At 36.3% G+C, this 26,275-nt stretch overlaps 1 protein-coding gene across 2 annotated transcripts; it reads right to left on the bottom strand.

Annotated features, from left to right (window-relative positions):
* Positions 1 to 789: 789 nt before the first annotated feature.
* On the bottom strand, positions 790 to 25,827 carry LOC122295052 (small subunit processome component 20 homolog). 2 transcript variants are annotated; one of them, XM_043104071.1, is made up of 32 exons: positions 25,616 to 25,827; positions 24,643 to 24,791; positions 24,335 to 24,457; positions 24,045 to 24,202; positions 23,150 to 23,194; positions 22,772 to 22,850; positions 22,578 to 22,651; positions 21,202 to 21,308; positions 15,583 to 15,741; positions 13,877 to 14,080; positions 13,248 to 13,464; positions 13,062 to 13,136; positions 12,593 to 12,942; positions 12,228 to 12,420; positions 11,841 to 12,093; positions 11,416 to 11,752; positions 10,921 to 11,101; positions 10,658 to 10,798; positions 10,252 to 10,513; positions 9,673 to 10,113; positions 8,786 to 9,249; positions 8,381 to 8,517; positions 8,114 to 8,295; positions 7,634 to 8,023; positions 7,239 to 7,364; positions 6,735 to 6,800; positions 4,838 to 6,651; positions 4,425 to 4,704; positions 2,946 to 3,179; positions 1,702 to 2,205; positions 1,423 to 1,555; positions 790 to 1,148 (listed from the first exon to the last, which is right to left on the bottom strand). In XM_043104071.1, the coding sequence occupies exons 2-32, from the start codon at positions 24,709 to 24,711 to the stop codon at positions 874 to 876; spliced, it is 8,073 nt and encodes a 2,690-aa protein (XP_042960005.1). In that variant the 5' UTR covers positions 24,712 to 24,791; positions 25,616 to 25,827; the 3' UTR covers positions 790 to 873. The 2 variants fall into 2 exon arrangements, with proteins under 2 accessions (XP_042960005.1, XP_042960006.1); XM_043104072.1 differs by having other exon boundaries at positions 10,921 to 11,059.
* Between the last annotated feature and the right edge of the window lie 448 nt (positions 25,828 to 26,275).

Below are 26,275 nucleotides of genomic sequence, written 5' to 3'. Positions count from 1 at the left end.
AAGAATGAGGCTTTCTATTCCCAACATAGTGACAGGAGCAATATACACCATTAATGGGCAAACAGTTCAAATGATTATCAGATAATGAAGCACCGAGGACCTAAGGTTATTAATACCAAGTCGTGATGAATGTCATGCATATTGTTAATGATATTTGAGGAAACAATACCAAAATATATAGGAGACCCAATAAGGAATTAGCGACAATTAGTTCCTAACTAAAATTAAACATGTCAGCAGTTGCACATTGTGATATCCCTCGATCAAGGATTAGATGCCTAGAGAGATCTCGTTCTGGTCACCTAAAAATAGAGAAATGATAATTGTAGTCTTAAATACACAAGTGTCATGCAATTCAAAGTGAATAAATAGAAAATCTATATGAAAAGAAATTAATTTTTTTAATACCCATTCTTTTTTAAAACTACTGCACAACAGCGTTTTTTTTTTTTTTTTTTTTTGAAGGCGCACAACAGCGTTTGTACACTCTGTATATAACCTTCTAAAAATATGTTTTTCTAATAGCGTCATCTAGTCCCTTTTGGTTTAAGGAAAAAAGTTATCTATAATTCTTTAAACCATCATCTTCTTTTCTCCTCCTGGTGTGGCATCAAGTGATTATAAAATTATTTTTTATTTTCACTTATTTGTCAGCCATTTGATGCTTCATAAAAAAGATTATAAAAAGATAATTAAAAGAACGATGAATAACATTTTTCGATCAGGAAAGAGAGAAGCAAGCGAGCAGCACTCCGCATACCATCGGTGTACACAGATGACTAGTCTCAATTGCTTGAAAAAGTAATTTCTATTGATGCAGGATCTATACATTTTCTTGTGAAGCCTATGTGATACTATATATTTTATTATATATTACATAGTCCTTTGTTTCTGGTGAACCCATCTCCCCATTTTCATTGTCATTATCTTCCTTTTCTTGTTGGCACGATGCTTAGCGGCAATCCTTAGCTTCCTCTTCGCATTGCGCATTGGATTGACAACAGCCATAACCTTTTCTTCCTGTTTTCTCTTGTCCCGTTTCGCCTTGAGATTCTTCCTGATCTCGCTGTACACTTGTACGAAGTTTTGGATACCTATAGTATTCTTTATAGTTTCACGAACTTCTTCTGCCAATTGCTTTATGTCATCTGCAGGACAAGTTAATGCCCGTTACATACAAACAACTCAACAGATTCCATGAAAAAATCATGAGGGTCATGAGATTGAGCAAGCTTATCTATCCGCTATAGGGAAAACTTAATTGCTATAATAATATTACATAATGAATGATAATTCATGCAGTTCCAATAATCTCGACAGATGATGCCAGACCATATTACCTCACCAACCAAAAACCACGGGAAACACTGAATAAGGATTCATGAAACCAAACGACTGTTATAGTGTGGAAACCAAACTCACCAGGGATCACTTTCCCAGAAAATCCTTCACAAACTTTATATAGGGGCAGCAGGATTTCGGGTACATAATGTAGGCAATCGTCCCGACTGATTTGTGATGACAATTTTGAAAAACAATTGAATATAATTTTCATCTGCATAAAGCAATTAAAATATCATTAGTAGCATGTATCTCAAGAGTAAAATGTTTCTGAAGAGGCATTTGAATCGTTAGGGAATTTTCTAAGAATATCTTCAACAAGCCTAACAAACTTTACGCTACCACCTCTGGAAAACAAACCTGAACAGCCTCCATCTGAAGGGCAATCTTTCCCATTCTTTTGAGCAAATAAGAAACAATTGCATGTCGGATATCATTGGATTGACCAGGATCCTTTTGATAACTTACACCAGATGTAAGAGACAAAAAGACGCTTTTTCCCTTTCTTGAATCCAGCAATTGGAAAGCTTCAAGAAAATGGACTTGCTCATGCTGTTCAAGGGTAGACCAGAACTCCATCTGCGCCATCAAAGAATTCATTCCACAAATCGTGAAGACAAGATTTTGTGTTATAAGGTCTGTGGAAGAATCATCGAGTTGTGTCTTCAGTTGGCAGCAGAGGGAAACAGCTATTATAAAAAGTCTACTTGGCTTCATAAGAAAATAAGCTTGTAATGATTTTTCTTCATTTTCTTTAGGTGCTTCTATTGCACTGGCAAAGTACAAGGCTATCAGGCGACTGGATATGTGGCGTAACCACATGTGTGGGTGCAAAAGCAACTCACAGATTGCCTCCCAAATATCCTGAAAATTGTGACACAAGAATTTTTATTTATATTTAAACATAAAGGAAATGAAAACCAATGAATCCAAAATTTAAAAAAATAAAATAAATAATTCATAAAACCCATCAATCAAGAAGTTCGAACAAAATGCAATTCAATAAAGCTAACATAAATCAAACCAACTCTCTTGTCGCCAGCCACATCGACAAAACATCATACATATCCAATTATACAATAAAATTGTTTTAAAAAACAATAACACTAATCTAAAGACTGACAAGTGGTCACAACAGATACTAGTCATATAGATGTTCACCATGACTAGGTCTGTTGGAGGACTAAGAATGAGTTGTGACAATAGAACCAACAGGGAAACTAAGAACTTTATTCTGTAAGACATAAGATGCAATACAATTTAGATTTTAGCAATAATAATACCAGCCAATAAGTCTTAAAATCATGCATAACACGTATAGTGTTTGCCAATAGTTTGGAAGAACGAAACTCCCATGTTCCTTTCCCATTGAAGGTTTGACTTGCTGATTCAGTGTTTTCTGACAGTATTTACACCAATAAGAAATGAAAAATGTTAAGAACGTATTAAAAACTCTCACCCTACTACTCTCACTGGCCACTGCCCGCCCATCAGGGGCCAACTGCAGTAAATGATCATTGGACCTACTAAGTATGGAAAGACTTGAGAAACTATTGACAATTTGTAAGAACCAAAAACAAAAATCCCAAGTAAAGAAGGCATACCTCAAGATCACTTTGAAAGCACAAATCAGGGAACTGATGAAGCATCTTCTCCAGCATAACAAGGGAATAGTATGCCTCTCTCCAGAAAGCAACAGTAGGCTCCTCAGAGAAATCTAGTTGCCTACAGGTGACAGCACCAATGGCAGACTGCAAACTTTTTCTTGTCACCGACAATACTCTATTAACATGTCTTTCAAATCCTTTCTTCATTACCTCAACCAGAAATCCCAGGACCTGTGATAGAGAACACAACACAGAATCTTAATAAACATAAAAATCAGATTAAAAGAGCAGTTACAGTTATTAGGATTTATATCTAGATTTGAGGTATACACTTCCTTATAATTGAGATTCGAGGATCCCATATGTGATACCCCCCATATTGAGTGATGAATTAGGTGTATTAGATACCACATTGCTTGGGCGGGAGAAGTTATTGCTCTTTATAATGATTCCAATGGGACTCCAATTGTACCATTGACTAGTCTTTCTGGAGTATATGCCCATAAGTGGATTGGGTCTTCTCTAATTTTAGACCACCATTACCCGACGTAGACCACCCTCTGTTTGCACCCGTTCGAGACCTCTCATGCCGACGTAGACCACCATTGAACTCATTTTAGAGCTAATAACGTGTTTGTATATATTCTTTATTTTATGTCATGTATAATAATATTATCAATTTATGTATGCATTACAATTCAACATGTTATACGCTTCACATGTTAGTTGTTATTATATTTATTTAGTTATATATCATAGTTTATTTATAGTTTACCTTACATAATATGTTTAGCTATGTTATCAAGGCATGTATAGATTATTTCTTATAATTAGTTATATATTTAGTTATTTACTATTAGTTTAAGTTTATTGTAAATTATATTCTATCTAATTGACTCATGTATACATATATCGACTAGTTATAAATCTTTTTAATTCAGACTATATATATAACAGGTGTTATATCTATATTTGTGCATTGTCGTGTGATTATATACTAATATTATGTGTATATAGGTGTAATACATGTTTGTGAATATTACCAAAACGAATACCATCAATTTCCCTCTTCTTTACCTCCATCAGATCAATTGAATTTTAAACTAATGCAAAGGCACACAGAGAGAGAGAGAGAGAGAGAGAGAGAATCCTGGTTGGAATATAAAAGGTAAGGATGGAAAAAGGCCATTTAGTATGGGGCTTCACACAAAAGCACAAGTTATATGGTGGCAAGTACAATCTTTAAATGTGTGTGTGTGTGTAAACATGCAGATATGTTCTCTTCTTCTCAAAGGGAAAAAAAAAAAAAATACACTCAAACCACCATTAATGTTATCAAGTCGAGCTCAAACATCCACTAATCAGCTCGACTCAGCTTGATCGCAACCCTTTGTAACCGGAATTACAATCAATGAAGGTGAGTAATCCTCTCAAATCCTAATTTTCTACCACAGAATGTAATTGAGAGATTATTACCTGTGCAGCAGCACTCCACAGTTGCTGTGTCTCTTCTGAATACCAAGATAATGTGTACTCAAGAATTGAATGGAGTGAATGTGAGCTTATGCACCCAATGAGCTTCTTTATAGCTGCCCCAGTCATGGAACGAACCCTACTATCATGATCATTGGCTAAGCAAACCACCAAATGTACAAATAACGTCTGTGATTGCTCATCCACATTTTTTCTTGGAAATTTGACAATGATTGCATGAAGCATTTCAAGCACAGCTTCTCTTCCAGTTGAATGCTCATATCTGCAGCAGTTATTTAGTCACTTTAGGACATATAAGAGAATTTTTAATACAATTTTTTTTATCAGTAAATAATAATTTTATTGTTGATGGAAAGTAGGCTTTTTTCATCCAAAATTTGATGTCAAATTCTTGCCTTAGATTTGAAAGCAGAAAATCTAGGTGTTGCTGCAGACGTTTCACAGAAAGCTGATAATCAAGTAAAAATTGCAATAAGATTTGACTGCATTTCTTGCGAATTGAATCCACTTGACTAGTCACCATCAATTCACCAACTTGAGTTACAAGATCATATATCTCAGCAACAACAAGCTTGCGGCTAACAATGGCCTTTAAAAGTGAAAGGGCAAGATTAGAAGGATTTTTTTCAATATCAACAAACAGGGGAAGCTGAATTAAATTGTGCAACTGATCTGATGAAAGGGTGATTCTGGTGCTCCGTAGAAGCACAGCCAACAATCTCAGACACGACTGCATTAGAAGACTGCTGGAAGTTACCGAATTCTGTGCAATAGCCAAGACTGCTTCCTTCATTTTATCAGCTTGGGATTCAAGGGATGGTAAAGGCAGCCTTACCAATGGAGTGAGGCAACTAAGGGATGCAGCTAAAATATCTTCATACTTAGAATCCAAGCAGTTGACAAGAAGCATGACAAAAGGATCCAGCATTGATAACCCGTGTTCACATTTTCCCAGTTTCAAGCTTTTGATACGTTTGTGCAATATCCTGAGAGCAAACACAATAATAAGATGAGAAGATACATTGAGAATCCGGCCCGAAGTTATTCTTTTTCCACGCGAGTCATTTCTATGATGTTTCTTTGCCTCTGCCGCTAATGAATGTTCACCCTCACCATTTTCGTCTTTAATACCATCTTCAATAAGGCCATATAAAAAGATGAATAGACCAGTCTCATCTACAGATGGATTACGATCTATACCAATGGCTATGTGATTTAACATCCTTTCCAGTTCAGTTTTAACTTTTGGTGTCACCTGCTTTTGCAAATGTGTAGTAACAGGTGAAAGAAGCTTCAAGGCATGGGTTTTGAATGTTATGCTTTCGGCTATCAATTCCAAGGTTTTCAAGGATTTTCGTGTCTTAGTTTCTTTCATTTTTGAAGCAATCTTTTCCACCTCTTTTTGCTCAGCAACATCTCCAAGAATATCATTCTCTACTACAGAGAGAAGATCTTCCAAACAGTAATCCAATTTCCCACAAGCAGGAACTAAAAGAGACTTGGACAAGATGAAATTGAGTGTATAACCCAATACATGCAGCTCGTATCCTCGTTTCAAGGTAGCTCGCAAGACCCTGACAATAAACTGCAGGTATTCCAGCCCAAGCTCCTTCAAACAAGCAGCCAAAGCAGATCTAGCTTCATCACGTATGCTTTCCAAACGATTCTTTAAGAAGTTTGAAATGCGATGAATGATACTTGGAAGCAATGAGTCCATTATGTCTGCGGGAAGTAATTTTAGTAGTTTCAGAGCGGCCAAACTGATGTTCACATTGACCTTGTCAGAATCAGAATTCAGTAGCTTCTGCATCTTTGGGAGCACTGTTTTACTAAGGGATGCCTGTATCTCAGTTAACATAGTAGAAGTACTGCACTCCTGTAAAATAGCTGAAGAAACCCTACTAATGGTCCCTTCACCAGTACCATTCTCCAAAGATTCATTCGCTTTTTGGCTGTTACTAATTTCTGAAAAATGAAAATTGTCCAATATAGAGCAAGTAAGTCTCAAAAAGAGCTTTTGCTTGTCAGGATTCTTCGTCACCCCTTGAAGGCATCTAACTAATAATCCATAGTATGAATTCCATTCAACATGACCAGAAATTGAACCTAGGGCCTCTATGCATGCAGCTCTAACATTTTCTCCTTTTCCTTCTTGTGCATCAAACAACATACTAAAAAAGAGAGGCACGAAGACTTTATTTATAATTCCCTGAAGCAATAACAGCATAATAAATTCAGTAGCTTGGCAGTAGTTGGAAGACGTGAAAATGACAAGCAAAATAATATAATTACCTCTGACATGTTGCCTGTATTGATAACATTTCTAAAACGAGACAATGCCCTTGCTCTCCTATGTCTCTGAAAGAACAATGTGGACATATCAGATGACACAAGTACCTAGTCAAATGTGTTCATTGAGCTCCAGTTGCTCAGAAAACAACTAATGATCCATTTCTTAATGGTTATATCAAACCGATATATTTTGTTCAAATAGAAACAATCGAGACAAGAAAGATGCATCTCTTAATGTTGGAGAAAAGCAAATTAAGCAATGCAAAAATTTACCATCATTTTGTCTAGTCCTTTCAATTATAAAGAGACGTTTATTATAGAGAATCTAAGACATAAACAGCTCTAATATTTTTTTTTCAGGTAAATAAACAGCTCTAATAATATATGTAAAACATGAAATGAGTAGTGTTCAGAAAATGATAACCATGGAAACAAGTCAAGCCCTAAAATGATGACTATGGAAACATATCAAGCCTTAAGCAGGATAAAACACAGAAAACTCACTTGTAAATGAACAATATTGTTGAAAAAATCGACTTCAGCATCTTTACTACACAGAGCCCCCAATGAAGTAAGATTTTCTACTTCTGGAAGTTTCAACACCATTTCTCGTAGTAAATCTATCCATTCCTGAAACCAAATCAGTCTAGAATAAAAACCATGCCAATACAAGAGAGTTCACTTTTTGCAATTTCAGTTAAATCATTTAATTATAAAATCATTTAAAAAAATTCAGACTGGGAGAAAATAAGAGAGTTTACTATATTGAATTTATTACATCATGCATACACGCAGCAACATAAACATATAAATTAGGTAAGCATGTCTCTCTTTCTGTTTCTTTAAGGATATATTAAGTAGTGTCATCAAGTCATGAGATGGCAACGGGAACTGCATACCTTCTTGACATTACTTTCTCCGCTCAAAGTAACACCCATATGTTTCAAAAGGAACTTTATTATACGCTGAATAGATGCTCTTGTCCAACAACCCTTATCAAGCATAATCAACTTAGAAGTCATTTCTTGCTGACCTTTTCCATCTTGGCAAAGAATCAGGGCAGAAAATTCAACAAACGAGAGCAATGACCTATAAGCACTATGCCTTAAGATCAATTCTTCAGAAGACATGTCATATACACAATGTGATAAAATCACCAATGCATGATCCTCTTGAATACTATAGAAGAAATTGACACAAATCTTCTCATAAGCATTTATTATGGTGTCATAATCAAGGCTACCCAATTCAGCAGCAGAAGTTGCATTCAAGTCATGAACAAGTTTTGCCTGCATTCCAATCACGAATTAAGAAAACAGAGACAATTGGGATTCAGAAATCAATTGGAATCAACCAAAAGCAATACTCAAATACAATACCATGGACAGGATAGTAGGATCAGCTTCCGCAAGAGAATCAAGAAGATGACAAATAGACAGCCGCATCTCCAATTCCACAGAAGTAAGTAGCGGGGAAACTGCAGTTAAAACCTTTTTAGTACTGTCGCTTCCTAACACTGGAACAATTTCTCGAATGACTTGCACAGCTTCAGAACACAGATCTGCAAGAAATTACAGAATTTCAAAGAACAAGCAAAGATTGATGAGGTTAACTAGCAAAATTTAAATTTCCAGAGTTATACTTACGAGAAACTTTAGCTCTCTTTGCTATGAATGGGAGCAAGACATCTACAAATTTTCTTGCTAGCAACGGGTCCTTTATATACTTTGATAATAACTTGAAAATTCTTATGTCCCTCTCCCCAGGACATTTGACCAATTTCCTGGTACAGAAAAACGATGTCATTAGGGGGACTTTCCAATCTCGGCAAGTCTAAAAAAGGACTGCATCAAAAAAGAAGTTTCTCCTTTACCCAGAAATACTAATTTAACAAAAAAAAATTAAACTTCTTCATGTACACAAGATATATTTGGAGTGGCAGGTGCTGACTCCAACAAGAGCTCACAGAATTGTTTTTGAACTAGAATTGTAAAGTTATCGTTTTAACTAGAATCATAAACTGACTTAATTACAAAGAAGACCATAGATACCTCTTTGTTGCACTATCACTTTGAAAAAGGCAATGCAAGCTGCAGATAAGTGCCTCAAGGTTTGGAAGTAAAACTCTTTTTGTACTAGCATCTTCATCCCCGAACTCACTATCAAGATTCAACAGGTTCTCAACGAACTTAAGAACGCATGAGACAATAGCTTCAGAAGCTGACTTAATACTAAGCATTGAAAATATATCACGAACGAGATTCTTTTCCCTACTCAAGAGTGATACAAGCCTGTGGCTTCTACTCATAGCAACAAAGCAAGAAAACAGCGAACTTGGTTTCTCACTGCTGGAACCCTCCTGTTTGAAACCATCAACTAAAGGTTTCACAGATGTAAAGAATAGGTCCCAGAACTCACAACCAAATTCGTAATCTTCATACTTGTCAAGGAAAAGAGAGATGATTTTCAGGCAGAGAGACCTTAAATCTTTGAACTGCTTCACAGTGCTGCTTGTCTGCACGTTGGCTTTTCATCAGTAAGTTGCCATATAATTTTTTTTTTTTTTTTTTTATAAGTAAACATCTACAACTGAACTAAAAGAAGTACAGGATTTCCCTTGAACTCTTATTCCATTAGCTTAAAATGTAAGGAAGAAATAAAATGTATTGGATTTGAGGATGCTATTCTGAAAATTGGTAAGAAGCAAGCAATTAAACACAAACAAGGAAGATAACTAAATGTAAGGAAGATAAAAAGCTTCTGTAGTACGGGGGAAAATTATAATAACAATATTTGTGGTTGATAAGTAAAAATTAAAAATATTGTAACAGCATTTTCCCTATTTCTTTTCGATTAGGGTAGTTGTTATCAATCAACTATAACAAGAAGGAGTTTAATAACACTTGAGATTCAGCATTCAGCATGATAAACAGAGTACCGTGCCATGACTTGCTGGTGCACTGTCTTTATTGAGTAAAGTTAGGTCAGCAACAGAATGATCATCACGTGAGGATAATCCATCGCACTTTGCAGCATCAATACTTGATGTGCAGCTTCCCAAAACCCGAACAACACATCCCATTAATAGATCAAGAAAAGGTCTGATGTGGAATTCATCAAAAACTCCTAGGATATCTTCAATCACATGCATAAAACCATATCGCTTCTTCCAAGACAGGGCAGTTATATTATCCACCGTAAAATACTTTAAGAAACTTAATCCTTGAAATTGATCCATAGAATTTTCGGGTGAACTATCAGTATCTTCTGAACTAATTTGCAATGGCTTTATTAACAATGCGAAGAAAAGTGGAAGCTCCATAATATCAAGTTCAGCAATGAAACCAAGAACTGCCTTTCTGTGATGAACACTTGCATTCTGCATAAAAAGTGACATTATACCTAATTAAGGATGTGATGATGAAAATTTAGGAAGAAAAGGCGAAGTAGAAAACCTTGCAGATGTAAACAAATTAGTGCAAAAGAATAATTATCTTATAATTCAACTTTCATATACCTTTCGAGAGGCAAGTGCCTTCAATTTCCTAACTTTTGGCATTAGAAGGTGGATAACTATAGGCACAACATAAGGTCTGTGCTGTTCTTCAATTAAATTAGATTCTTTTGACAAACTCCAAGTAGTCAGTTCTTCTCGCAGATATCTAACACTAATCAAGTTCCTCAGATGCTGATCATAGGGAAGCAAGAAATCCTCCTTCCAAATTAACAGGCAATCAAGAACCTTCATCTGTATTTCAGCATCATTTTCATCCAAAAGCCTAACAGAAACATCAAAATATTTAAGTAAATAAGAACTCACTGCACTCGAACTGAGACTAAAAACCGAAAAGAACAACTAATACAACAAGAATAGATGAGCCCCAAGTAAAAAATACAACTCGTCATCCAAACACTGCACCAACCTATTTTGCAGAACTTCTCTAAGAAATTGACTCTGATAAAAAGACCTGGGGTTGCGCATTATTTTCAGCAAGTTTAACCATTCCTTAAGGACACCCTTCCACTCTCTGCCTTTACAAGCGCGTGAATCGAATAATCCCACACTGCAATACCAAATAAAAAAGCCAAACCAACTTTTAATGAGATAGCTCACTTGAACCTTTAAAAGCACATGAAGTAGGCAAGTATCACCAACAAAAATACACAAGATCCAGCAGAACGCTACCTCATAAGATCATTGAGATTATAGCCCAGAAACTTTAAGAACAAAGATATAAACTGTTGAGAATGGGATTCGACAACATTTGGAATCTTTTGCAAGGATTGGAGCAACAAGGATAATACTGTTGCATATGGAGTGCTATCTGATTCCGGAGTAACAAACGAATAAAAATGCTGTACAATATCTGGAAAATAAAACCACATCAAAACAATAAACTTCCAACAGAACTCAGTTTCAAGGAAGATAAACTAAGAAAATGATAGCTTTGTTGCTCCAAAGCATGCGCCATAGACCAGACGGAGTCAAGATAAGCAACTATCACTAGATCAAAATAAACAAACTAATAAATGATAATAGCAAAAACTCAAGTCCAGTTCCCAGCGGGTAGGGTGCTACTAAAGTCACACCCAGGGAGAGAAGCCACCTTTGGTTGCCCACTCTTTCCCTTTTTTTTGGCTCATAAACAATTATAATAGCAAAAATACTATTGTCACATACCACTTAACTCCTCATGTAACTCAGAGTTCCCCCGGTCTTGTTCTTTAGATGTATGAAATATCGATTGGTACTGCTCAAGACAAGAAATAAATTCATCCCATACAACTCGAACATGCTGGCTCAACAAAACTGCAAGGCATTCCAATGCCGGATTCCAAAGATAGCTAAAGCGGTTATTCAATACACCAATTATCCCATTTAAGACAAGGGGCACATAGGCTCGAGGTACCCTGCCAGCAGGAAGACCCATCTGTATTCTGGAAATCCATAGGATAACTTTCCGGCTTGTAGAAATTGAAAGAGAAGTTTCCTCGATTGAGAGAAGCAACTGGAGAACCTGACATTTGAAGGAAAATCAACCCAAGATTTAATAGTCAGAGCAGGGTGTCAAACAACAGGAGCAGCAAGAATAGAGAGAATCATACATTCATGCCCTGACTATCCATATGGGATCCCTGAGCAACTTCAGATTTTGTTTTCTTCCCAACTGCTTGATCATCCGTAGAATCTACAGAGCTCAGAGGTTCATAGTGGCACAATATTCTAAGAGTTGAAAAGCGTATCCCCTTGTTAGAGTGGCGCAAATTATCAGCAAATATCATTACTGCATCCACAGCCTTCTCCACAGAAAGTTCTGGGTGATACTTCCTATTGCTACTGTGTGCTTCCACTGTAGGCCTGAGATTTTTACAGTAGCAGAAAGTTAAAGCAGAGTTTTCAAACATAGACAAGAACCTATAGATATTAAAATTGGCCAATAATAAGAAACAAACTCATGATGTATGTAACAACTGACATACAGGTCAACTTACCCATAGACAATATCCAAATAATCAGCTACAGCAGACAATACTTGTGCAGATGACGTGTATCTTTTTGCCAGATACAAAAATTTGCTTGTTTCTTCAGGCTGGGATTCTTTACCATGAAGTGATTTGTTATAAGAACTCAAAGCAGCACCAATTACGCTTTGCCATGTTTGTTTAGGAAGACCTGCTACGGAGCCTGAAAAAAATAACAAAGATTAATACACTGATGAGTCTCATTAAGTGCATGAACTCTTTATGCAAAAAAACAAGAGAGACATATTATATACTGTCATTACAGAGACATGGGAAAGTTATACCAGGGTTCAAAGTGAGCAACAAATTACATCCAAATGATTGAGGTGTCATACCTGCTTCAATCATCAGTAGCCGATCAAGTGCATCAATCAAATCTATTAAATAGGATGACATCTCTGGGTTATCAATCATACGGGGATAGCAGCTAATCATTCCCCACAGCAAAGCTAACTCAGTCTCATGAATATGACTACATGATGAATCCCCATGCACAATGTCATTTATTGCCCCAATCCAATAGCAGATAGCTTCCTGCAAAAAACTCTGAATCTTTGAAGACACTTCTCCAGATGTGCTGTCTGAGAAGTTGGACCCTTGCACTTTTGCTTCCATAATTTCACAGAAGGACAATAATAGAAATAAAACCTCTTCTTTTGAAGTCTCTATCAAATCACTCAACGCACTGAAATTCCAATCAGAAAGGTCAAGACCGTCCCAGAAAACAAACCAAATCGCATAACAGATTTTTTTTTTTTTATAATTATATATCGCATACCAGAAATAACAAACAAATAACATTACCTCAAGATGTTTACTCTGAAAATATATAATATGCAAGGGTCCTTTTGTAGTAGTTCTCTAATAAAATTCAGCAAGCTGCAACATAAGCCTAACCAATGTCAGAACTATTTTTCTTATACAAGTAAAATTGTACCAATAATGGGGAAAAACAAGGGAGACAGTATGTGCCAGACAAGTATGTTTTACCTTGAGTTCCTTAACCTAAATACAGGAGACCATTGCAATGAACAATCAGAGATGGCTGGCATGTTATTTTTATTGTGGAGGCCATTCAGAATACATAACATCAATTCCAGAATCTTATCAACAGCCTTGGTTTGATGCTTCTCTGCCTTCGTAATGCCAGAAGACATGAGAATATTTTGCATAAGGAACCCCGCATGTTCAAGCAATGACTGGTAATCTGTTCAACATCATAGCAGTTTCACTTGGAATATAAGAACTACATAAATATGCAGAAAGCAAACAAGTAAAATAAAAGGTGTGGCTGTAAAACAAGCCAAGCTCAGCTAAAGAGCAGTTGGGTGAAATAATGCTCATGGAACTCGCTAATCAGTTGAAAAAAACTAAAGGAACCAATCTTTAGTAGCCTACTATCAGCCCCAATCAATGTCTAACTTGAAAAGCCAATCTACTTGAGCTCAACTAAAAAACATATTTATGAAAAGAACATTTTAAATTTTTTTCTGATCATATTTGAGATTATTCACATGGACTTACATCTGAGCTTGAGCAGTGGACTAGCTTGTTTACAGCAGTTCCCAAAAAAAGATTAAAAAAAATTTAAAAAAAAAAAAAAGTAAATTATGACTCACCATAAACCATTCGCCCATTATGAATCTGAACAATGGAAATAAGTAGCGAAAGGAGGTTACTTAAATGCAAAATGGATCCACCAATTACAGAGTTAGTAATTTTTTTATATAAGTATTTCAACATAAAATCCAACTCCTTTGCCTCTATATCCTCACAGAGTCTTTGAAATGCAGAAATAACAACTTCAAGAACAGCCTCTGAACCTGCAGAGGGGGGGAAGGAGGAGGGGGGGCAGACATAGAAAGGCTTAGAACCATGAACTTCTGAAGGTATCACAACCCATAAAGCAAGTTAAATTCAACTAAAGTTAGCAAACAGGTTAATGCAGCATACATGTATTACAAGTGGAGAAGAAGAATAAGGTGTAGTTTGGATAGTGAAATGAGATGAACCGATCGGTACCGACAAAACCGAAACTCCACCAATATTAAAAACTGTACCAATATGTTCGGTTTACAGCCCTACCACCACCATCTAACCCCGTCAACAAAACATTACCCAATCCCCTAAACTTGTTATATAACACCTTAGCACTTCTACTTATCTTATTTACATAGAGGCAAATACACAAAAATTAAAAAAAAAACACACACACACACACACAACACTTGAAGCAATCCTTTTCTCTATACAATGATTGTCAACACCTTTTTCATTTAAGTGAAATGTTTTTCGTCTTCTATCTAAATATAGAAAATCAATAAGTTTCTGCTTTTAATCCAGTAATTTAAAATGCTTATTATTTTTTTATCTAGCTGCTTTGCTTTTTAAGATTTTTGTATCTCTTTCTTCTTCTCCCTACTTGGGCGTATCATTAAGTTTTCAAAAAGCTGGGTGTATTATTTTATATACTTGGACTTCAATTTAAATAAGATTCCAACACTTTTCAAGGATTTATTTAAAATGCTTATAGCTAGCTCATGCCCCGAGTACATGTGTACTTGATTCATGGATTGAGAAGATCAAAGCCCTTGATCTTTATTGTTGGCCCAAATACTCTAATGAAGTCATCATGCATGTCAAAAATCAAATGTGTTTTCAATAGCTACCAAATCCTTAAACTCGGGTTTCTCTTTACAGAGGGAATAACTAATGACAGCCAATCAGCTTGATACTTAGTAAGCATGATAGACAAGGCCAGAACTAGAAATCAAATGAGTTTTTCAAAACACAAGGTCACAACAGAGTTTCAAAAGTGGAGTAAAAGTGGTGCAAAGTATACAGAGCTCCCCTCACACACCCAAATACAGGCACATAAATGTGTGGATAGATATTAGACTAATTATAATTCTGCTGCATAATTGTAAACTGACACTCCATACTTACAAAAGGATCTAAAGTGGAGTTTACACTATAATCAATTCAAAAAATGTCTTCCATTGGGTGTATCTTTTAAGGCAACGTCTATTTGGGATATTATCGATAGAGAAGGTGAAGCATCGGCAGGCTGGATAGAAAGAAATTATAACTAAACTCACACACACGTGCAACGTAAGTATGTGTCTCTCTATAGCATCATCTTTACAATTGTAAAGCACATGGATTTTATTTTACACAATAATTGATTATAACATGACAGAATCATATCATATTTAGGGAAGAAACAAAAGTAAATTGTCGCAAGAATTCATGGGATTATGAATATTATCAATTCGCAATAAAATAGACCAGTGAAATAGATGCAAGAAATTTCATTTCTCAATACCCAATATTGCACTGTCCATCAATTGCCGCGATACTCGTTCTGCTCTTGAATGGAACCTTGATGAGGCCCCTCTCATGACATAACATAGTAAAGCACTGACACCAAGTTTTCTTGTAGGCAATGGTTTCTTCACAACTTCACTCATTATCCTTTTAATACCTGTTAAAATCCCACACAAACCCCATCAATAATCCTCAAAATAACTCAAATCTGATTGATTGCAGCTCTGGCTATGCTATATACCAACAATATGAGGTCATCTACATGCATACTATTTACCAATTTGGGGCACAGTCCTCCTTTCAAAAATATAAAAACTTAAAAAGGTAATCCACATGCATACCATTTACCAATCTACAACAGTCAAGGAACAAAAGGAGATATACACATGCAATCTGTTCATTCAGCCTACAATAAAAGTTAATCAACCAACCCTACTCCGACTCCTTGATGTCATAGCTGCACCAATGTGCTGCAATAGCATGGCACATGTGCAAAACTATGCAAGCCACACACACACACATACACGAATGAAGAACAAGGCAGGGTGGATGAAAAAATGAAGTGAGGGTAAAGCATCATGAAAATTATTAGATAAAATCAACTCAGCACTCATATGGTACCCGGATCCAAAACAAATAAAAGAACATTCTATAAGTGCTGTCACAATATGAAAATAATGCATCAACATGAAAATTGGATGCACCACATCTGAAAACTCTTGAAAATGACCATGTTCTTGTGTACAGGAGAAAAAAAAAAAAAAGGCCACAGAAGATGCAATGAACACGCTGTCCAGAAATATAATTAACCAATAATTTTATTCCAAACCACATTGCATGGAAGAGGAAAAATATGACCTACGCCAACTGGTTTTGTAGCTATGAACCAACTCAAGTGGATACTAATTACTGTTGAAGGATGGATTTAAAATCTAATTAGGGCACAATATGTGACGAGCCCCTGAAAACAGTTTTCCCAACATTGCTTAGGCTCTCGTTGTAAGAATACATCCGTAGCAGAACTTTCGCAGATATCTGAGAATGGACCCCAATGGAATATCACTTTTATTAGAGCAGCAAATGATTGATAAGTGGACCTTGGAGGTCAAGTCTTTCTACCACGCGCTCTTCCCCCAAGATGGCCCCATTTCCCCTGAATGGAGATTTGGGAAAATAAGACCTTGGAGGTCAAGTCTTTTCTACAATGTGCTCTTCCCCCAAGATGGCCCCATTTCCCCTGAATGAAGATTTGAGAAAATAAGGCACCGTCAAGAATAGCATTATTTCTTTGTTTGGCAACGTCATGGAAGATAAGATCTAAAGGTTGATAGCTTGAGGAAGAAGAAATTCATAGTAATGGACTGGTGTTGTACATGTACAAAGGGTGGTGAAAGCATCAATCATCTCCTGCTTCACTGCGAGGTGGCTAGGGATTTATGGGCTTCAATATTTCGTTGTATTAGAATTTAGTAGGTAATGACCTCAAACAGTACTATATTTGATTGCTTGTTGGGGAAGTCCCATTATTAGCCATGTAAATTTAGTAGTTTGAAGGATGCTACATTTTGTGTTTGATATGGTGTGTTTGGCAAGAACATAATGCTCAGACTTTTGAAGATTGAGAGGATAGCATTTGAGCTAAGAGTCATTATGCTTAATTCCTTTTCTGTTTGGATGACAGCATACGATATTTTCCCTCCTCTAGCTTTTTAGATTTTATGAAATTGCATTCAGTAGTATACTTTCTACAAAAGTGCATGCAATAGTAAATTCTTTGGATGACAGCATACGATATTTTCCCTCCTCTAGCTTTTTAGATTTTATGAAATTGCATTCAATAGTATACTTTCTACAAAAGTGCATGCAATAGTAAATTCACCCACAAAGATCTTGAATTTTTCCACTACTCTTCTTCTATCCCACATCAACTATATACCTTCCAAACACCCAATTGAATTTAAGCAACACGAATCTACATGTTGGCTACTCCAGTGTATGATATTGGAAGCCACGTTCTTCACTCTTGAGAGCCCTAATCCCTTCGTACAACTTCAACTTGCAGTTACACTCTTTACATCATAATTAATGGAACAAGTGAACCTCTTTAACAAGTGAACCTCTTTCTTGATTCTATTCGCTGACATAAAGTTTTTATCTCTCTCCATACCCAATCAAAGATTCCCGACCTCCCACTCTCTAAAGGATAGACCTAACAAGAGGCTCACAACACAAACATACCTGTAGTTCCCTACATTTTCCATAGAATAACATAAATCTGCCAATTCGAACTGCTGTTACAAAGGTTCCCCCATATTTCTTGAGTCCTCCCAGACACACAAGTTCTAATGGGTGCAAGGCAAACCCCCGTACCTAGCCCGCCTGGCACATCTATTGGCCCCGCTAGCGCTAGAGCAGGCAACCAACCCTCCCCAAGGACAAGGGTGAACAACGTTAAGACTTAATTCTAACATATGGTGGGTTGCGAGCAGGTATCCCGCCTGCCCACCCAACACATAAAAACCAACACACGCCAATTGGCAGCCACCTTCTTCCTTTCTCCTTCTCCACTTCCTCTTCAATTTCTTCCCCTTCTTCTTCCCCTTCCACTACCCCTTCTCTACTTCCATTTCCACTTCCCCTTTCTCTTCATCTTTTTTCATAGTCCCAAACCCATGGTAGTGGGTATTTACATAAGAGAAGACCCATGACCATGATGATGGAGATGCAAGAATTACCAACCATTTGCCACCTAGATGTTGTTCGAGCTTGTTGGCAATTCCCTTATTTAGGAGTTGATGCAATTTGGAAGAAGTTGGGCATTTGAATGCTCTTTAAATTAGGAAATTTGAATAATCTAGTTTGAATATCGATTTGTTCATTTGTTGGTTTTGTTTCCCTTAATTTTAGGAGTTGTTGGGTTTGTTTTGGAATGTTATCTTGAAAAAGGTTGTTAGAGGGAATAATTGGGGGAGGACAAACTAAACCCTACAGTATTTAAATATTTTGCAGCTTTGTATTAGATTATTATGCTATTTTTTTTAATGAAAGTTTAATCTCTTATTTTCAAGAATTGAGTGCTAGCTCGAGCTAGTCCTGATTTTCATACTCCAACTAATTCGAATCTTGGTGTTGCCCTGACGTAACCTTTGATTCATCCATCCAACACGACCGTAAACACCTAAGCGCAAGTGAGGCTTCTATCATTAGTGCTTTCGTTGAGAGTAGTACAACCCATGGAGAGGAAGCCAAGGAGGAAGATCATGGCCAATCGACAACTGACTCACAGAGAGCGGATTGAGAACCTTGAAGCCACTTTGGAGGCACAACAAACCACCACCAATGAACGGCTTGAAAGGATATAGGAGATGCTCCATCAATTGGTGAACCAAATGAGGGTACCCAAGAATGGAGGTGGAAGGCACCATAGAAGAAGGGCCTATAAACACCATAGTCCCAAGGGTTCCGTTGGGTCTAGAAGAAGCCAACACCATGAGAAGGTGGAGGATTCGGATTCATCTAATAGAGATTCCTCAAGCTCCGATGAGGAATCAACCGAGGAAAGTAAAAGGGAAAAAGAAAACTAAGATAAGAGAAGAGGTGTTCGAAATGGAAGGCCAAGGGGGAAAGCCATCAAACCTAAGATGGACTTTCCCAAGTTCAATGGTGATGACCCGAGCACTTGGGTAAGTAAGCCGAGCAATACTTCAAGCATAATCACATGGAGGGCCACGCTAAGGTGTCCTATACCGCCTACTTCCTTGAGGGGCAGGCTAACCAATGGTGGCAATGGATAAGGAAGACCGATAGAGCTCAAAGGAGGGAATTGAAATGGCGGAAATTTGTCAATGAGCTCTTAGGGAGGTTCGGGCCAACCGAATATATGGACTACCATGAGACTCTCAAAGATCATACAAACTGGATCTCTAAGGGATTATCAAAAGGAGTCCCAAGTACTTGTCTACAAGAGCATATGGGTGGTCGGAAAAAACCTTCATTTGGGACTTCTGTAGGAGGCTTGAAGAGTGAATTGGCGGTAGAGGTAAAGCTTAAGAAGCCGAAAACCTTGATACAAGCCTTGAAGATTGCACGAATTAAGGAAACTCCAAAGTTTGAGGAAGAATAGTCACTTTGAGACAAGGAAACACCCCCAATGATTTCCAAATTTGGTGCCAACAAAACTTTTAGTTAAGACTTTTCACTGGGAGGCCCTAGTGGAGATGCATCAAATGGAGTCAAACCACTACCCGCGGGCGTGAAGAAGTTATCATGGGAAGAGATGCAACGATGAAGAGAGAACGGGCTTTGTTTCAATTGCAATGAGAGGTTCAAAATGAGCCACAAATGCAAGGTGAAGCAAATTTTTCTCATTAAGATGGAGTTGGAAGAGGAGGAAGACTTAAGGGAGGAAGAGCACGGAGCAATTTCCGGAGCTTGACCTTGAGGACAAGGTCAGTCTTGAAGGGAGGCGGACTGATAGAGATGCAAGAATGACCAACCATTTGCCATCTAGATGTTGATCGAGTTTGTTGGCAATTCCCTTATTTTAGGGACTGATGCGATTTGAAAGAAGTTGGGCATTTGAATGCTCTTTAAAATTAAAAAGTTTGAATAATCTAGTTTGAATATCGATTAGCTCATTTGTTTGATTTGTTTCCCTTCATTTTAAGAGTTGTTGGGTTTGTTTTGGAATGTTATCTAGAAAAATGTTATCAGAAGGAATAATTGGGGGAGGACTAACTAAACCCTACTGTATTTAAATATTTTACAGCTTTATATTGGATTATTATGCTATTTTTTTAATGAAAGTTTAATCTCTTATTTTCGAGAATTGAGTGCTAGCCCGAGTTACTCTTGATTTTCATACTCCAACCAATTCGGATCTCGGTGTTGCCCCGAAATAACCCTTAATTCATCCATCCAACACAACCAAAAACACCTAAGTGCAAGTGAGTTCCATCACCATGACCATGGGTCTAGAGCTTCGAATCTTTTGGAAAACAGTCACCATTGAGGATACCAACCATTTCACTTTTAGTTTTCCCATAGACAATGGCCAACAACCCCCCAGAGCACTCAGTGACATGAATCACTAGCGCGCACAACCCCTCCCCCGCCCCCCAAAAAAAAAAAATCACTATTTCAAAAACAAACTTGGCTTCTATGAACGAATTGACTTATCAACCTATTGGAAAATACAAGTGCTTTGATACCAAAACTGAATTTGAAGACCATTGTATACCATATTTGCATGGAAAAAGGTACGGAAACATGGTTACCTCATACGAAAATCATAAAAAATTCTTGAACCATAAACAAAAGGTTATTATAAGTTTTTCCCTCACAATAATATTGCTACCAACACCATGCCATTTACAAACATATATTTTCAATAATTTAGTTATTCACACAAGTCCTTGCTGGAGACAACATTAAAAAGTTCACTAGTTCCCAAACAAGAAACTCTCAAGGATACAACAAAATAACAATAATGACTGCAGAAATCAGTTGAGCAATAATTCAAACATAAAAGAAGAAAAAGGTTCCTTTATATCCATATCAGTAAAACCAAAGAATGGAGTCCCCGAAGACAAAAATAAATAATAAAGTATGATCATACCATACTGCAACTGCTCATCTGGCGCATTCCTAAGCAAGAATGATAATGCCTCTGCCATAAATTCTTGAACATAATCCTTGGGATAAAATCTTAGTTTTACCGTCACCCTGACAAAATTTGAGAAAAATATGTAAGTAAATATCTTTGCTCATGCATAGGTAAATATATATGAATGGCAGCCTCTTGTACCTGGCTAATACAGAAATACAAATGATATTTGAGAAAACATATACCATCTCATTGTTCTAGAAAAATCTGAACATGTATCAGCTAATACCTGATATTAACATTATAGGAATATATAGCTTAGACCTTAATAGAATTTGTTTAGTCTTTTATACATTCTCTCAAAACATCTGTTCAATTTACCTAATAGTTCAATTGAAACTTAATTTCCATTTCAAGTACTTATTCGGGCGATGACTCGTGATGAAAACTTTTTTTTATCAGTAAACAAGAATTTTACCAATGATATACGGGGACATATACAAAAACAACACCTAAGCATGAGTGACAAGCAATGCAAGAAAAATCATGGCCTTTCAAGCCATTGAAATCTATTACAATCAACCAATTGAATAAAGTATTCAAAAAAAGAATTCTAAGCTCATCCATTGACCGCTCACGATCCTCAGAGACACTAGTAAATATTTTTTAAGACATAGTAAACCGTACCAGCTTTCTGAGAAAAGGAAGCCTGGGAAAAAAAATTAAAAGAGAAAACGATTTGGAGAACAAAAACTAGGAAGCTTGGGAAAAAAATTAAAAGAGAACAATTTGGAGACCTAAAACTATCTTTTCTTTTCATTTTTTTTTGGGGGGGGGGGGGGGGGGGGGGGGGGGGGGCGCGATAAGTAAGATACTTATACTAGCTCCTTCGGTCTTTTGTTTGATTTAAATCTTTTGGGGCAGATTTTTCCTTCTCATAGCATATAATGCAGTTTACATAATTGTTATAATTATGATTCCATTAGCTATAACCTCCATTTTGCAAGTGAGAGATTTTTCAGTAATTGCACAAGATGACAATTATACTGACAAAACAAATCAGACTGTGACAGCATGACCATGGTGGAAGGGGCAGTGCTAGCAATAGCAACAGATATGTGACAAAACAAATCAGAATGTATTGCTGGATTAGAAACATATCGCCTAGACAAAATATCAAAATAGCTAGCAATTACCTAGACCCCAAAACTACCAAACACAAAACATGTTTCATTTTTGTTTCAAAATGGAAAGTTTCACTGCAAATTAAAATATATTTGGTTTGCTCTAACATAAATCTCAAATATTGTGGCATGAACAGTTTGCTTTCACAGAATCATTACAACAAAATTAATAATATTCCTAAAGCAGCATTCAAAAGTACTTACTTGAGAAGATAAACAAGGTCTCGTATCAAATACTTCTGCAAATACATCATAATATATGACCACGATATAAATATCTGCATGTCAACAGCCACACTTGGAGAAGTTTAGATTGAGATTGACGAAGCTATCTGAAAAAATTGGAAACAGAAAAAATATTGACAACTAAAGAACACCACAGAAACCATGGCTTGGACCTGTTCAATAATCTCTGGCTCCCTATCAGCACCACTTTGTAGGAGAGATGCTAAAGAATCAGCAATCCTCGGCATAAAGCTGTCAAAGACCACATACATGAGAGACAAGTCATAAATGCAAAAAACTGTAAAGACATGGCATATGCAAGAATATGATAGCCTGACAAGAAAAAATTCAAAGAAATTTAAGAGGATGTGAGGCTAGTACATCTCCAACAATAATAGAGGTGAATTTCTCATTATGTACAATGTTAATGAGTGCAGCAAATAGCAACCAATAGTGCAGGATTCTAAAGATAGAAGCCCCCAAGAATAATTTACCAAGAAAAAAAAAAAAAAAAAAAGCCTGAGAATTAAATCCAAAAAGAAGGAACTCACGGGATAAAATCCACCAAGAGATCTCTAGATAGAGCAGCAATTAACCTGCATGAGAATAATTTGGAACAGAAACATATCTAATGTTAAAGAAGAAAAGCATAAATAACTCATAAACAAACAAAAACAATAAACAATAAGCAATACAAATTATTCCTTCTTAGATCACTAAACTCTTCTATAGTTCATCGTCGCTCTTGAACGATCAAAATACAAATTATACATATTCTACAGACATTCGATGATCACAATGTCAATTTATTATTATATCAGTTACAGCTTACAAAGATTTGTACCAGGCTTAGTAGCCAGGAACAAAAAGTTAGTCGATATTCAGATACCTACTTAAACTGATAGCATTGATTGCTAAAACCTCATCAAAGAAGTATCATATCACTCATTCCTGACTCTCTTCTAATTACTTTCCCTGACATGATGTTATTGGTATGAGGACAACCCAAGTTAATAACCAAGATATACCTACAGAGCCAGATTCAACTTATTACTGATTGATTTCCATTAAAATGTGCCCATATAAAAAAAGTACCAAAAAAAAAGGACGATAGAGAAACACAAGCAGCAGTATCCTATATGGGCATAAGAATTGTTTTACTGGATGCTTACAAAAAAATTTCTGGGCGTAAGCCTCCATGACTTCCTTCAATCGGTTTCAAACTCTAACTAGGTATTTCTCTTGTACACGACCTGTTACTCAGGTCATGCCTAATGTTGCTATCAATAAAACCTTCAATATCTAATAAAAACAAAATACTTTTTTTCTGAAACAGAAGCATTAAAATAAAACAATACAAGCTTCAATAGATGTTTATCATACCCTATAGCACACATAAATATCCAAAGATCAGTAAAGAAGAGATTATGAATTAGGCTAACATACCTAAGAATAGGCTCCAGAGATAGCCTTGCTTTCATATGTAAACTTGAGAGAAGTTTTGACACTATTAATTCCTTGTGCAATAGAACCAAAGGTAATGTTTGTACCAAGGGCATTATTTCCACATAAAATGAAATAAAATCCTCAGCAGTATTCAATTCCTGTACATGATAATGCAATCAAAAACGAAAACTTGGTATTAGTGGGGGGGAGGAGGAGGAGGAGGGGAGAGAGAGAGAGAGAGAGAGAGAGAGAGAGAGAGAGAGAGAAGGGAAGAAAGAGGCAAGGCATACCCTCCATTCTATGAGGCAGTCCCGAAAAAAGGAGGAGCCCTCTGATGGCTCAGGTTTCACTTCATCAAGACTTTTGTAAACATCAATTTCTATCTCTTCTACCCTCTGAGAGAACGTCTTGAACTGCACCCCAAACACGTGCACACACACGAAAACCAATTTAGTTAACCACTATACTAAATTTAAATATAAATATAAATAAATACAAATAAATAAAAAACAGTCATTCAGTGAGTATTTTGAATGAAAAACAATATTCTATTTCCATAGAAGGGTTTAACTGTTTTGTCAAGGGGTTGAGGACTCACGACAAAACGGCGGTGCCCAGGGGATTTGTTGAGGGACTTCACAGCCTGAGCATGCGATGTCGTCGCCATTACTTAGGGTTTCAGTTCCACAGACGCCCTTCTTCCTCTTTCTTATCAAGACTCAAGAGCATGGATCTACGTTTGGATACCTGTGCCCAAAAATACAGGAAAAGATACATCAAAGCTTTTAATTTCGGAACGACTGGAGTTCAAGTCCTCTATTCAAAAAATTAAAAGCTTATTTTTAAAGTAATGAAACTATGCCCCCTAATTTACACTAGTCATTTTGCTACCTTGATTTGGAACTAAAAAAATTTTAAAAAAATATATTCAAAACAAAATGGCACCCAAAAATACAAAAAGAGAAAGACTAAAACCAAGGGGTGCAACCCGAGCTGATCAAACCGGTACTCCGGTTTCCGGTTCGGTCCGGTTTGATTTTCCGCTTTTAATAAAATACAAATTTATCCTAAAAAATCTGTTTTATAAAAAAATTAAAAAAATAGATAAATAAATAAATAACTGCTATGTCAAAAAATTCTGAGATAAAAAAAACTGCTATATAAAAAAACTGCTATGTTAAAAAAAAAATCTGCTATGTAAAAGAATTATGCTATTAGTCACACACAATCTTTCAATCACACATAGTTTACACAGATTACAAATTACATTTTTTTTATCAGTAAAAAAAATATTATTACTCAAAGAATAGGCCTAGCCCAGTGTACAAGAAATTTTAATTAAAATTTCTAATTACAATTACACAATTATACAAACACAATCACAAAAATCTTAAATTTCAGATTCAACAACCCTAATAACAACCCTAATTTTCAGATTCAACAACCCTAAATTTCGGATTCAACCATCCTAATAACACAAAAATATAAATTTCGGATTCATAGCAGGTTTCAAAGTAATTTCAAATAACTTAAATAAGTGAAATGGAAAAAAAATAATGGAGAAGAATTACCGTGACTAGTGAGAGAGGGGCTGCGTGAGTCGACTCATTGAGGGGAGGTTCCACGGTGAGAGTGAGGTGAGGCGGAGGGTCTGTGCGTGGAAGAGAAGAAAAATTGAAGAAGAAGAAGAAGAAAATAAAGCACTGCGCAGCACTGTAGCAGGAGCCAGGAGGAAGAAGAAGCAGCAGGAGACGGGACTGAGGAGTGAGGAGAGGAAGAAGAAAGACTGAAACAAAACAAGCCCTAATATGACCAAAACTCACCGTATCAGTATGGGGGAATATGGGCTGGGCTGAACTCAAGAAGTTCAATGGGCTGTGCGTGGAAGTGCAATGGGCTAGGCTTAAAACAGAAGAAAAACACACTCAAAGGGCCAAAATAAGCCCAGTCCGAAAATAGATGATCCAATAAAAAAAAGGTACAATAAAATAAATACAAGACAATTAAAAACACTACAACAATTATATTATTAAATACAAAACAATTTAAATACAAAATATTAACTAATACTATTATAGTATTAGTGTTACTACTCCATATAGTGATATTAATACTAGTCTATATATAAACTATATAGTTATACATTAAAGAATATAATGACTATTAGCATTAGTATATATATTAGTTATAGCTATATAATATATTAGACTATATAATAGACTAATAGAATT

This window comes from Carya illinoinensis, chromosome 14, assembly GCF_018687715.1.
Source record: "Carya illinoinensis cultivar Pawnee chromosome 14, C.illinoinensisPawnee_v1, whole genome shotgun sequence".
In the NCBI taxonomy this organism is placed as follows: domain Eukaryota; kingdom Viridiplantae; phylum Streptophyta; class Magnoliopsida; order Fagales; family Juglandaceae; genus Carya; species Carya illinoinensis.
This window is presented reverse-complemented; position numbering and strand designations above follow the sequence as displayed.